Source organism: Mytilus trossulus, chromosome 4 (genome assembly GCF_036588685.1).
Source record: "Mytilus trossulus isolate FHL-02 chromosome 4, PNRI_Mtr1.1.1.hap1, whole genome shotgun sequence".
Classification (NCBI taxonomy): Eukaryota; Metazoa; Mollusca; class Bivalvia; order Mytilida; family Mytilidae; genus Mytilus; species Mytilus trossulus.
Window position 1 is genome coordinate 1,547,921 of NC_086376.1, and position 15,696 is coordinate 1,563,616.

Genomic DNA, 15,696 nt, shown 5'->3' on the forward strand with positions numbered 1-15,696 from the left:
TTCATAATATTTCATATGCAATGTGGATGCTTCTGCTCCATTACCGGTACGTCTTGTGGGTTTGTGGTAGACGGATTTTCAGCCCATATGGATGTTAAGAACAAAGCAGTGTCATTAACATAATTAAGTGGCTAAAACATAAGTAGAAAAAAGCTTACATTTTCTTGTATTAGATATTCAGCATAGCAAGTGGTTTTCTTCTCTTTCTGTACATTGACTGTCTAATGTATTTCAAATCATTTCTCCCCAGATACTCATCTGCATGGTGAAATATCTCCGAACATATTGGATACTTTTTAAGCCACAAATATTATGACAGATATGTGTACATGTAAATTGGCGCAAATGAGTTCCGAATATTTATTGGCGCAATTGATACATTTGGAAAATAAAATTTGGCGCAAATGATACCCCTGAAAAACAGTACTTGATGAAAAAAGACTGCTCCCTCTAGCTTGTTATGTTCCCATTTTTGTGTTTTGTTCAAGGTTTGTTACCTCGATTTTACTAAGTTGTTTTAAATTGCAGATTTGTTTTATAAATCAATTTAGAATAGTGCTTAATTGTTTTTAAAGCAGAAAAAATCCATCAGTCCATTGTTTTTTATTGAAACAAATATATGAATTTATGGAATTATAAACGTTAAAAAATTGAAGCAGAATTTTCACATCTAACCATATGCACGGAGAAATGAAATTTAATCAGACTTCAACGGACCACCATGCACACACGAAAAAGACAAATTTACAAGACATTCAAATTCCAACAGTTTCCCGATACGGATGATAGTAAATGCAAAATGCAGTACAGAAAAGAATCTATTTGTTTCCCAACAATTGAAAATATTACTGACAGGATCAAAATATCAGACATCACAAAATCATAAATTGAACATCCTGAGTAGGGTCTTTCAACAGTTCAAATCATTCATCTCAAAGCCGGACCGTGCCAATATTATAATCGGGTATTCACATTAAACTTATTGCACACTATCTTTTATATGACTTTTTATCTTTTTCTTTTAACTTTTGTATAAAATTAATCAGGCCAAAATAAAATAGTATGTGTGATTCCAGTATAACTTTTAAAAAGTTAGGTAGTTTGGTAGATTTTTTTAAATTTTATTTTTATGTTTTTTTGGTTTTCAAGTTTTACATTGAGTCTTTGTAACAACATTCTAACTTTAACAGTGCTTAATGGAAAAATGACAATGAAATATTTAGAGTAGGTTATTATGAGACTAGGTAGGTTAAATAGAACTTAGACTACTATAACACACTTAGCCTCTTAGACTGGAACAACCGATAGTTTATGTTTTGTTGTTAGTTTATCGTTCTGTGACATATTGATAATTTTTAATTTTTTTGAAAGTGGTCTTTACATGTATATATATGGTAGATTTAAATTAATGATTTGTCTCTGTTTCTGATATACATATTTTTTTTTTTTCTATTGCTCTTCGGTATCAGTCTCATCTTGTAATCGCATACATTGTTGTGCGTTGCTGTAAAAAAATAATTTTTATTTTTTATACTGGTACTTTGTTTGACCTGTTTCTAGATCATTAATGCGTTTACACGGAGGTAATATCGTTGTTATTTGTCTGCTTCTTGTTGACATTGAATCTAAAAAGAAATAGGATTTCGCAACTGATTTCTCCACGTTTTGTGTAAACATTTTAACATATTGAAATGTAGATTAGCTTTGTAAGTGTATTTTGGCGAATTATATCCAAACATAGACACAAGAGATGACTAGAAAAAGCAGTTTTATTAATTTTATTTTTCAAAGTCGGATAATTTGGAATACATATAAATGATTAAATCGTAGTCTCATCGTGTAATGATGTGTTTTCGTACTAACTAATAACAATTTTCACTGCATACGGTTTTCACTGTTGAGTTTTTATTCAGGTGTTTACTCAAATTTAAAAAGCATGTCCTGAAGATTAATTTTAGCTACATGTATCTAGTTTTTTTGTCAATGCTTACTACGATTTTTTACTGTCTGATTACTCTGCGATTTTTGGGGTGCGTCTAAACACTGCTAAGGAGTCCTTAGTGCAGTGCAGTGCACTAAGGACTTATAACATGCCACTAAGGACTAGATGGGGTGCTGTTACATGCCATTTCTTTTCATATTATGGTAGAGAATGATATTTAATGCATAAATTTCAATTTGCGTATAAAAATAATCATAGATGAATAATATATTCAACATTATTTAGACACGTGCCCGTATTTCTTTGATGTGCCGAAAATCAATGAACCGTGTGACACGTGTCATATTACATAACTGATTACACGGGAATCATGGTATTTGTTGTGTTTAATGGACAACATTGGTAAAAAAATTAATTGTTGTTGAAATACTATTAATGTGTTTTTTTCAGAATGAAGAAGTATTTTTTCTCAAGTGTATTGAAGGTTTTTTAATTTGATGTTCATATATTAATAAATGACAGAATACGGGCGACGACGGACATGCGTTCGAACAGGTATGGAGCCGAAACACATTATTTTGCTTCTTGTGGTGCACTTTTCAAAATTTATTTTCTTATATGGAGACGTTGAGCAATGTATTACTGGACAACACGTAATCATAAGATAATAAACTTTTTACTACATGCAACCACCCTTGTGCGTTTGCTATGGTACTTTTGTAAAATTTTATCCTTTTTTTTAATTTACATATGAAGACGTTTGAGCAATCAGAGACGTATATATGTCTCTGGAGCAATGTATTTGGGGACAAAAAAAAATCCATCTGATAAAAAATATTTACTGCATGTTACCAAACTTATTTAATGCAAGCTACAAGTAAACAGACGGATTTAGACAGAAATCATGTTTTTGTGCGTATGCTATGGTTCATTTTCAAATCTTATTATCATATGAAGAACACGTTTGAGCAATATATTTCTGGACAAAAACGAGTTCAATACGATAATAAATTTTTGCAACCAATATAAAAAATGATGTGGTAGGGTTGGTGATGAGACAACTATTCACAAGAGACAAAATGACACAGAAATTAATAACTTTAAGTTACCCATACGGCCTTCAACAGTGAGTTATTTTTACAAAGCACTCTCAACATTATATCTTTAACTTTAAATTAACAAATGCAGGAAATTATTCGTAAATATGTACTAAACACTGTGAAACATTTTGAAAAACATTTCTCTTTCATATATTAGAAATAAAACCTAATCTGACTAAAATTCGTTAAATGATTATTTTAAACTTCTTTTACTTTTAGAAGAAAAAAAAAACAAATGTCAAACAATTTCAAATTAATAAGTACCGCCTTTGTAAACTGATATCAAACTGGTTGAAAACTAGTGGTTTTGATAAATCACAAGGACGCCACATAATTTTTTTATCAATTCAATCGTTTTTCGTACTAGTACGTAAAAAGCAGTAATAGAAAGTGGACAAATAAAAATCATGATTTAAAGTTTTTTTTTCGGAATTTACTCATGTTTTAGTGAAGCCACTCGTAACGCATCTTTGTCGGAATTAAAATAAAAACAAAAAAGTTATAAATATATATATTCATTTGGTCTTCATGTCTCTTACATAAACATTTTACCAAGCTGACCACACTCTTACTTATTAGTTGGCGCACTTCAACATTAAAACCTAGGTCAAATAACTATGTCGGGAAATAAATGAAACAAACGCAAAATTATTTGTCCTTTTAATCATTTAATCTTTTAAATAAGAACAACACATTTCATTATGATAATCAAGTATTAATCTTTTCGATACAATTGTCAATTTCTTAAATTAAAGAATTTATGATTGTGTAATCAGTTGTTATATTATTTGGCACGTGTCAATCGGTTCATTGATTTTCGGTATATCAAAGAAAAATGGGCACGTGTCTAGAAAATGTTGAATATCTTTTTTATTTATGATTATTTTTCTATAAAATTTGAAATTTATGCATTAAATATCAATCTTTAACAGAATATGCAAAAATAACACGTATAACAGTAGTCCTTCTAGTCCTTAGTGGCATTGTATAGTCCTTAGTGCACTAAGGAGTCCTTAGCAGTGTTTAGACGTACCGTGATTTTTGTATGTAAAATAAAAACCCGGCGTCATATGTTTCGTGTGCTGAAATTTTTAGATTTTGATTAATTTCAGATTGGCACCTGGTTTGTACAAAATACATCATTTAAAAAAAAAAAAAAATGCAGTTTTCAAAATTTAGGATTAAATATAAAAAGTTAATATTAAAAAGAAGATGTGGTATTATTGCCAATAAGACAACTATCCACAAAAGACCAAAATGGCACAAACATTAACAATTATAGGTAACCGTACGGCCTTCAACAGTGAGTAAAGTCCATACAGCACAGTCAGCTACATGTATAAAAAGCCCCGATAAGACAATGTAAAACAATTCAAACGAGAAAACTAAAGCCTTAATTATGTTTAAAAATTAATGAAATACAAATATGTATCACTTAAACAAACGACAACCACTGAATTACATGCTCCTGACTGTTGTATCAAGGATGTAAAAAAAAATTGTCTACGAAATATTCAATAATTAGATTTTGAACAACCATTTAACATAAGAACCCTGCTAATTTTAATTCGCGGGTTTGAAATTAAAACGGCCAAAAAAAACCACTTGACAGTCATATGTCTTGAAGATCCGGTGTCTAACTTGCAAAAAACATATCTAGACTTTATTTTAACCCTTCAGAATTTATTTCCACAACTATTCTAGCGATGCATATTTTACATTAAATAAAAATGGCTAAATAGGTCAGTTTTATTTAATTTGTTCTTAAGTCTTTAAAAAGCGATGTTGAATAAGTTTCAAACATGTCAAGTTGTAGTGGTTTTGTTGTTTTAAAAATAGAAACTGAAAATACACCCCACAATGTACGAGTATGCAGTCGAAACCGACGAAATGTGGTTGATACGAAAACATATGACACGACGATATAGCATGTATAGCAAGGATTTGCACAGGGATTTGTTACAATTGCCAGGATTATTATCCATATGAACCCCTAAAAAATTACAAGGGAGGAAGCTCATTTGCGACAGTGCTTCAAATTATTGTTGTAAATTTTTTCTAAGACTTTCACTTACTTTGAGACCTGGATAAATATGTTCCCACTTGAATTATCTCTCCAATGACATATACTGTATTGTTACCTTAAGTAACCTATATAACTATTGTAATCCTTAAAACAAACTCGACATTTCTGAAATAGAACTTAACGAGGCCCTACATTTGTAAATAAAAGTAATAAAGCAACATCTACCGGAAAATATATTTTCAGCTATCTCTTGAGTTTACCACAATAATGAATATGACGAAGAAAGACTGTACCTAATAATTACTGCCATTTCTACATTATTGAAATCTAAATTACCATAGACTTCCGAAAAACATCACAATTATTCATCCCTATTGTTTCCATGTCCACAGAATCCTTTATCAAACCCTTACAATAAGTCTGTTCTGGATTTTTTGCCAACTACATCATTGTAAAGTTTTCATAGGCTTGTACAATGTTGTAACTTCTCATTCAATCAACAGAAGGCTATTTATCTTTTCGAAAAAATTGCTGAAATTTTCATGAATATCATGAATATCACTGGACATGCTGGATATATATGTGCCTTTAAAAATGATTTGAAGAAGCAAGACTCAGTTAAGTATTTTTTTTTTTTAATTAGCAATATATATGTTTAGCACTACTTATTGATTACTCAAATAATGTTGTAGTACTGAAATAAAAAATAACAATTGAATATGACATTGAACATTATATTAGTCGAAGTATATCTACTAAATTATATAAAACTGATGTAATTTTGACTCCTGACTAGTACATTGTATCAAACTTCATCTTAACAGCTCTGCTTTAATCACCATAATCTGTTAATATTTGTTATTGTTGATTTTTATGCCCCACCTACGATAGTAGAGGGGCCTTAAGTTTTCTGGTCTGTGCGTCTGTCCGTTCGTCCGTCTGTCCCGCTTCAGTTTAAAGTTTTTGGTCAAGGTAGTTTTTGATGAAGTTGAAGTCCAATCAACTTCAAACTTGGTACACATGTTCCCTATGATATGACCTGTCTAATTTTAATGCCAAAATTAGAGATTTTACTCCAATTTCATGGTCCAATGAACATAGAAAATGATAGTGCGAGTGGGGCATTCGTGTACTGAGGACACATTCTTGTTATCAGTGTTTTAATAACATGAATAACGTATAAGGTATTATTTATTTATCTCATTACAGCTACACATCACAGTAAATCAGTGCAACTATCTTATAAGGTAAGTTACTTATATCACAATCTATTTTTAGTCAAATCTAAGATTTTTATACAACCGCAAATTTTGAAAAAAATTTCTTCGTATATATATTGCTATCACGTTGGCGTCGTCGTCGTCGTCGTCGGCGTCCGAATACTTTTAGTTTTCGCACTCTAACTTTAGTAAAAGTGAATAGAAATCTATGAAATTTTAACACAAGGTATATGACCATAAAAGGAAGGCTGGTATTGATTTTGGGAGTTTTGGTCCCAACATTTTAGGAATTAGGGGCCAAAAAGGGCCCAAATAAGCATTTTCTTGGTTTTCGCACTATAACTTTAGTTTAAGTTAATAGAAATCTATGAAATTTTGACACAAGGTTTATGACCACAAAAGAAAGGTTGGGATTGATTTTGGGAGTTTTGGTTTTAACAGTTTAGGAATTAGGGGCCAAAAAAGGGCCCAAATAAGCATTATTCTTGGTTTTCGCACAATAACTTTGGTTTAAGTAAATAGAAATCAATAAAATTTAAACACAATGTTTATGACCACATAAGAAAGGTTGGTATTGAGTTTGGGAGTTTAGGTCCTAACAGTTTAGGAATTAGGGGCCAAAAAGGGACCCAAATAAGCATTTTTCTTGGTTTTCGCACCATAACGTTAGTATAAGTAAATAGAAATCTATGAAATTTAAACACAAGGTTTATGACCATAAAAGGAAGGTTGGTATTGATTTTGGGAGTTTTGGTCCCAACAGTTTAGAAAAAAGGGTCCCAAAGGGTCCAAAATTAAACTTTGTTTGATTTCATCAAAATTGAATAATTGGGGTTCTTTGATATGCCGAATCTAACTGTGTATGTAGATTCTTAACTTTTAGTCATGTTTTCAAATTGGTCTACATTAAGGTCCAAAGGGTCCAAAATTAAACTTAGTTTGATTTTGACAAAAAATGAATCGGTTGGGTTCTTTGATATGTTGAATCTAAAAATGTACTTAGATTCTTGATTATTGGCCCAGTTTTCAAGTTGGTCCAAATCTGGGTCCGAAATTAAACTTTATTTGATTTCATCAAAAATTGAATAAATGGGGTTCGTTGATATGCCAAATCTAACTGAGTATGTAGATTCTTCATTTTGGGTCCCGTTTTCAAATTGGCCTACATTAAGGTCCTAAGGGTCCATAATTAAACTAAGTTTGATTTTAACAAAAATTAAATTCTTGGGCCTCTTTGATATGCTGAATCTAAACATGTACTTAGATTTTTGATTATGGGCCCAGTTTGCAAGTTGGTCCAAATCAGGATCTAAAATTATTATATTAAGTATTGTGCAATAGCAAGTCTTTTCAATTGCACAGTATTGTGCAATGGCAAGAAATATCTAATTTCACAATATTGTGAAATAGCAAATTTTTTTTTTAATTAGAGTTATCTTTCTTTGTCCAGAATAGTAAGCAAGAAATATCTTATTGCAAGAATTTTTTTTTCGTTGGAGTTATCTTTCTTTGTCCAGAATCAACTTAAATCTTTGTTATATACAATATACAATGTATATTCACTTTTTACTACCAACTGATAAATTTAAATGATCTTTACCATTCAGTGATAACAAGCAGTTTTTTTACATCTTAATATATTATGATGTATTTAAATGAGTAGTTATTGTTGCAAACTCCATTAGAATATTTTAATTGTGATTAGTTTTGGAATAAGGGAAAGGGGGATGTGATTAAAAAATTGGGTTCAATTTTTCTCATTTGAAATTTCATAAATAAAAAGGAAATTTCTTCAAACTTTTTTTTGAGAGGATTAATATTCAACAGCATAGTGAATTGCTCTAAGAGAAAACAAAAATTTTAAGTTCATTAGAACACATTCATTCTGTGTCAGAAACCTATGCTGTGTCAACTATTTAATCACAATCCAAATTTAGAGCTGAATCCAGCTTGAATGTTGTGTCCATACTTGCCCCAACCGTTCAGGGTTCAACCTCTGCGGTCGTATAAAGCTACGCCCTGCGGAGCATCTGGTTTTCAGTACTCTTAGAAAAGTGGTTTTTTTTCTTGATTACTCCATTCTGATGCACATTTGTGTTATTTTGTTTAAATTATAATTTTAAGCAAATTAAACTATATACAAATGCTACATGCTATAGCCAGATAGCTGCTACGGTGTTTGTTGATTGAACTTACTTTAAGTTTTATATTTCTGATTTATAAAAAAGAATTTACCTATGATCATGTTGATATTTGAAATGAAATAATAAATTGAACACTCGTTTTTAGAAATTTTTGATTGGCTAATTAGTGAAGTATTGGGAGAGAACTTGATAGCGTTAATGTCAGTTTGCAGTATTCTGATTTTACCCCCAGCAATCTGGCAACACTTGCTAGTTGGATATTAATTCTATTGTCAGTGAGACCAGTTGGAAAATACACGAAGTACAAACATTACGCCAACGTTACCATAACGCTATACTGTCTGACGTTATATTGTATATGTTTTAGCTATCACGACGATTAAACGTATAGAAAACACATCACATGATTTATTAAGATTCTATAATTATTGCAATACAATGAAATGTATTATAAATGTTAATCTTTAGTTGTTGACTTACTCAGAATAAAAGATGAAGACCTTGGATACTAAAGCCCTGTCTGCCTTACAGAAGAAGCCTTCCTGTATAAGAAACATTTGCATTTTAGCGCATGTTGATCATGGTAAGATAAAAGTGAAATTACTATATAACCAAACAAAAAGAACACTATTGTAATATATATAATTTATTTTATATACAAGGAAATGTATGATTAATAGAAACATAAATTCTTTTAATATTAAATTAACCAATCATGGATACTTGCCTGCCTGAAATTTCATACACTATTTCAATGATTATGAAGAGAAAAAATTACAACAATATAGAATAGCAAATAGTCAGTTCATGCTCATGGAAGGGAAAATGTTGATAAGGGAGATATCTATGTAATAATATTTTTGTTATTAATTCCCTTTGTTCATTATTTGATAACAGATATTAAAATCAAATATAAATATAAATGTTGCAGGAATATGACACATCATTTTATGTTTATGTTTTAAATGTTAATTACTTGTTCTTACCATCAGATAATGAAGTTTTTTTTTTAATTTTAAGTAACTTTGGGCAAAGAATTAAAACAGACAAACCTATACATATATTTTATTTGACACAATGCTTAATACCAGCATACACATACATATGAATAACATTTTATTTCAGGGAAAACAACACTTGCTGATAGTTTGGTTGCTAGTAATGGAATTATCTCTCAAAGAATGGCTGGAAAGGTACATATTGGTGATATTTACATGCATGGTCTAGGTTTATGAACATCAGTATCAAGAGTTAACTTATTATTTAGTTGAGATCTCCCTGTAGAAAACACGCCAGTCTATTAATCCTATAGGAATCTTGATTTGATCATTGAAAAATTGAAATATATATATATACTAAATTGAAGTGTTAAATTATGAAAAATTTGACAAGTATTTCATTTAATGATTTTAACTTCATTTTGTCAGTATGCAGAACCATTTGAAAAATTACTGTAACAAAATCTGAGTAATTTTGGAGAGCATTAACCAAAAAATAAATTCATCTGTTATGAGATAAGTTTTTAATGATACCCTCGCTTTAAAAAAGTGGGGGTATACTGTTTTACCTCTGTCCGTCAGTCTGTCTATCTGTCCCATGAATATTTTCATCACATTTTCATCAGGAACTGCATCATAAGGATGTCTGAAATATAATTTCAGGGTTTTTATAAGTAATCTGTACCATGTGATGTGTTTTCAGATTCATCACTCAACAACTTCTGTTTACCGAAAAACTAACATTCAATGGTGGCAGGGTATCATCAGGAGCTTGCAATTTTCCTTGTTTTCTCATTTATATCGTTAAGAGGTAACTTTTAAGTTTTGGACATTTGAATCGATATGTAAGGGTTCATTAACAGGACATGTTTTCCATAGTCTAACAATATTATGTATTAACTATGATGATTTCAGCTGAGATACATGGACAGTAGAGAGGATGAACAGATACGAGGAATTACAATGAAGTCAAGTGCAATATCTCTTATGTATAAACACAGTGAGTATAGAGGGATTACAATGAAATCAAGTGCAATATCTCAGTATGTATGAAATATACCCTTTAAGTGCAATATCTCTGACGTATAAACACAGTATGTATGAAATATACCCTAGGAACTGATGGGGTCAAAACAAAATGGTCAACATTGTTTTAATTACATGTTACTGATAAGATATCTACACGAAGACACAACTTAAAATGATTTTAAGGCAAAAATTATATAGTTTCCTTATTCTAGTGATTCTTAGGAGATTAATATTAGTATATGACAATTAACCGTTTCTTAATCTTAATGATTATGGGTTATTTTATAATTGGTACATAAAACGATAAATATCTTTCGCCATTAGTCATATAAATAAACCTTTGAGGACTTTTTAAGCAATTGCATCACATTTGTGTTTAATGTTTAATTGTAAAACCTGTAATTGGAAACCTGTGGTATTTATGATTTCAGGTGAAAATGATTATCTGATTAATCTGATTGACTCACCTGGACATGTAGATTTCTCCAGTGAGGTTTCCACAGCCGTTAGACTCTGTGATGGAGCTATTGTTGTTGTTGATGTTGTAGAAGGGGTGTGTCCTCAGGTAAATGTTTAATTATACCCCCGCTGTTAGACTCTGTGATGGAGCTATTGTTGTTGTAGATGTTGTAGAAGGGGTGTGTCCTCAGGTAAATGTTTAGTTATACCCCCCGCCGTTAGACTCTGTGATGGAGCTATTGTTGTTGTAGATGTTGTAGAAGGGGTGTGTCCTCAGGTAAATGTTTAGTTATACCCCCCGCCGTTAGACTCTGTGATGGAGCTATTGTTGTTGTAGATGTTGTAGAAGGGGTGTGTCCTCAGGTAAATGTTTAGTTATACCCCCCGCCGTTAGACTCTGTGATGGAGCTATTGTTGTTGTTGATGTTGTTGAAGGGGTGTGTCCTCAGGTAAATGTGATGGAGCTATTGTTGTTGTTGATGTTGTTGAAGGGGTGTGTCCTCAGGTAAATGTTTAATTATACCCCAGCTGTTTTACCTCTGTCTGTCCGTCAGTCTGTTAGACTCTGTGATGGAGCTATTGTTGTTGTAGATGTTGTAGAAGGGGTGTGTCCTCAGGTAAATGTTTAATTATACCCCTGCTGTTAGACTCTGTGATGGGGCTATTGTTGTTGTAGATGTTGTAGAAGGGGTGTGTCCTCAGGTAAATGTGATGGAGCCATTGTTGTTGTAGATGTTGTAGAAGGGGTGTGTCCTCAGGTAAATGTTTAATTATACCCCAGCTGTTTTACCTCTGTCTGTCCGTCAGTCTGTTAGACTCTGTGATGGAGCTATTGTTGTTGTAGATGTTGTAGAAGGGGTGTGTCCTCAGGTAAATGTTTAATTATACCCCAGCTGTTTTACCTCTGTCTGTCCGTCAGTCCGTTAGACTCTGTGATGGAGCTATTGTTGTTGTAGAAGGAGTGTGTCCTCAGGTAAATGTGATGGAGCTATTGTTGTTGTAGAAGGAGTGTGTCCTCAGGTAAATGTGATGGAGCTTTTGTTGTTGTAGATGTTGTAGAAGGGGTGTGTCCTCAGGTAACATTTTTAATTATATCCCCGCTGTTTTACCTATGTCTGTCCCATGAATATTTTTCATCACAATTTTCTCAGGAACTACAATACAAGGATTTCTGAAATTTGGTTTCAGGGTTCATATAAGTCAGCTATACAGTGTCATGCATTTTCAGATTCATCACTCGACAACTTCGTGTTAACTGAACACTCGTATGATTTTACACATGATAGCCAAGTTGAAAATTTTCGTCACATTTTTCTCAGGAACTACAATACATGGATTTCTAAAATTTTGTTTCAGGATTTATACAAGTCAGCTATACTGTGTGATGCCTTTTCAGATTCATTACTCAACTTCCTGTTTACCAAACACTTGCATATTTTTACAATATTTAAATTATCCATTTTTGGCGGGGGTTTCATCAGTGAGCAGTATCTCACAGTTTCACTTGTTATTATAGAAATAAGAAAAAGTGGTATGATTGCCAATGAGACAAGTCTCCACAAGTGACCAAATGATGTAGAAGTAAGAAACTAAAGGTTGCTGTAAGGCCTTTATCAATGAGCAAAGTTCATACTGCATAGCTCATTAGAAAAGGCAAGAAGAGACAATAGTAAAAGATTCAAAATATTCAAAATAATAGTATTTACAAAACTAAAAAGAAAAACAATTAAATGACACACGAAAACTACTGAATCACAAGCTCCCGAACTTTAGACAGGCAACATCAAGAATGTGGCAGGATTAAACATGTTTGGGTGTGCTCAAACCTCCCCTTATCTGGGACAGTGGTGACATGACTCATCATAAGGATAATAAGCTATGCAAATCAGTGTGCAAGGCTTTACTCATCAGAACAATGATAGGATTATGTCTTTGTCTATTAAGCTAATTTTCCCACAACTTCATTTATGTGTTGAAAAAAAAACCTTGAAATATACTAATACTTGAAAAGTGCTTTAAAACAAAACATCAATGAAAATGCAGATTTGAAATTCTTATATTTTTGTAATGTCTGAGCTATAGTTCAGGTATCATTTATACTAAATGATATATATTTTGGCATATATATCTGACGTTAGAAAATCGTAGGGTTTTTCAGTATCTGGTAATTTTATGAGAAAATATTTTTTGTAGACACATGCTGTTCTACGACAGGCTTGGTTAGAAAACATCAAACCTATTCTTGTGTTGAATAAGATAGACAGATTAATAGCTGAATTAAAGATGGATCCACTGGAAGCATTTTATCAACTACAACAAACATTGGAACAGGTAAATTAAAACTTGGTAAAAGTCTGACAAGTTTGTTGATACCAATCTACAGATGTTATGGAAGAAACAAATTTATGTTGGTGAAATCTTAAAGCAACGACTGAAATAGTATATACATATATAAACAAGTCTAAATTGAAAACTACGTCCAAACCTATATATAGAAAAAGATAATAGAATGATAAGGTAGGCTTATAAAAATTCTTAAAAGAATCGTATCAATAAATCAGTACCTCTTAAAATAGGGAGTCCAGAATTCTGCCAAAAAATAGAATTATATATCAGTAAAATACAGGAAAACAATAGTCCAGTTGCTAATACTGTGGATTCATTATTATTCGTTGGATACCAATTTTCGTGGATTTCGTGGGTTCAGGTGAACCACAAAATTAAAATATTCAACAAATAACATATTTTCTATAGGTTTGTATGCAGATTTTGCCAAATCCACGAAATCAAATTTCAACGAACATGTAATTTTTTCTCTATCCACGAAAATTGGTACCCACGAAAATAAATGAATCCACAGTAACCAGTTTTATTCTGTTATTACACACTTTTAAAATAAATTGCACCCTATTGAATATAAATCATTAACAGGTTCTATACCAAACAAAATTGTCTTTTGCCACTCAAAGTATGATAAGTTGAAAGTGATTTATCAGTGTTTTAACCAATTTCTAGTGACAAACAACTCATGATATCAATGTATTTCGCTTAACAACTAATTAGATGTAATTATAAGATTTGAAAAACTTGAAAGGTTTCTTTATTTTTGCTCTTTCTGCTAGCTGTTCATTGTCTTTAAAAATAATTCCTCCTAAGGGAGACAACTAAAAAATGAATATAGATTTCAGGGGACTATTAGATGAAACTTTTTCAGATGCTATTTCTTGATCATAATGTTCAAGTGTCCTGACATTTTATGAATTAGATGTCATTTTAATTTTCATTAGGTAAACCTTGTGACCAGTGAGTTATTTACATCTGAAATAATGGAGAAATCTTCAAATGTAAGTAAAATAAATATTAGTTTAAAAATATGTTAAAACTTTATTAGATATTAACTTGACATATTGCAGCTTTTATATCTGTAATACATGTAATAAAGGATGTTAATACAAATATTCTTCATGGAATAATTTCAGCACATTTACATTGATATAAAGATAAAAGTCTTTTAATAAAAAAAATCTAATGAATCGATGGAAATGTATCTGAGTGATCAGATTATCAGTAAGTACAGAGGTTCCATCCCAGGATTGGTCAAACAAAAGACTTGAAAATTTGGAATTTATTGTTTCTATGCATTTGGGAATAAGGGCAATGACCAGGTGACTCAAAGTGGTAATAATGTGTCCTGGAAGGTTATCACACACTTAAAAATATGGTTCAGCATGTTCTGGTATTCTTAAGCAGGATTCAAATTTATATCACATTTACATGTTCTCTTCTGATAATTATAAAATATCTATCACTAAAATTGAGTATGGAAATGGGGAATGTGTCAAAGAGACAACAACCCGACCATGGAAAAAACAACAGCAGAAGGTCACCAACAGGTCTTCAATGTAGCGAGAAGTTCCCGCACCCGAAGGCATCCTTCCGCTGGCCCCAAAACAAATATATACTAGTTCAGTGATAATGAACGCCATTCTAATTTCCAAATTGTACACAAGAAACTAAAAATGAAATAATACAAGACTAACACAGGCCAGAGGCTCCTGACTTGGGACAGGCGCAAAAATGCGACGGGGTTAAACCTGAGATCTCAACCCTCCCCCTATAGCTCTAGCCAATGAAGAAAAGTAAACGCATAACTAACTATCACTGTATGTTAAACACTTAATTCATCATCATTATCATCACTAGAGTATAACTTGATTTGAAAAATATTTCGTTGTTTGAAACAGCAATAATCATGTTTTTTGTCTATTTTTAGCAAACCAATGGTAGTGTTAACATGGAAGAATTTCAGGTCAGTCTAAAAACTTTCTTTGTTATAGATGACAAAAATGAGCTTTGTTCTTAAGTTTTGAGGATAAATGAAACAGTGCATTAGGAATGTACATCCTTATCAAAAGTTTTGCTGTTCAAGATTGTTTTCTTTTGAAAAAGAAGACATTATGAGCATACATGATTAGCCTTCCAAACAAAAAGAAATCTTTATGACATGAATTATACATGATATCATTCAAAATCTTCAAAATCAAAATGATCTTAAATATTCATTGATATATTTTCATGTATAGTATATAAAAAGATTAGAATGAAAAATAATTGATTAATCTTTTGGCAAATAAAAATCATTTACTATTAGAATTGAATGAATGTACCCCTTTTATACTCAGGGAAAAAAATGAAAATGAAGAGTATGCCAAATCAAACACAATATCACTGTTATTATAACAACATACTGACTTTTAAGAAATTTTGAATATTCTGTT

The 15,696-nt window shown here is 31.4% G+C and overlaps 1 protein-coding gene across 5 annotated transcripts in view; it reads left to right on the top strand.

Moving 5' to 3' along the window:
* Positions 1-1,581: 1,581 nt before the first annotated feature.
* LOC134714469 (elongation factor-like GTPase 1) overlaps positions 1,582-15,696 on the top strand; it is a 40,342-nt gene continuing 26,227 nt past the window's right edge. Inside the window, exons 1-9 of one of the 5 annotated variants that reach the window (XM_063575745.1) lie at positions 1,582-1,706; positions 6,278-6,315; positions 8,901-9,015; positions 9,558-9,625; positions 10,346-10,430; positions 10,891-11,024; positions 13,112-13,249; positions 14,206-14,262; positions 15,192-15,227. In XM_063575745.1, the coding sequence (XP_063431815.1) occupies positions 8,925-9,015; positions 9,558-9,625; positions 10,346-10,430; positions 10,891-11,024; positions 13,112-13,249; positions 14,206-14,262; positions 15,192-15,227 (609 nt within the window). In that variant the 5' untranslated portion in view covers positions 1,582-1,706; positions 6,278-6,315; positions 8,901-8,924. Of the gene's footprint in view, positions 1,707-6,277; positions 6,316-8,900; positions 9,016-9,557; positions 9,626-10,345; positions 10,431-10,890; positions 11,025-11,047; positions 11,110-11,665; positions 11,789-11,950; positions 11,995-13,111; positions 13,250-14,205; positions 14,263-15,191; positions 15,228-15,696 lie in introns of those variants that run through there. The other 4 variants (XM_063575744.1, XM_063575749.1, XM_063575747.1 and 1 more) reach the window with 4 other exon arrangements.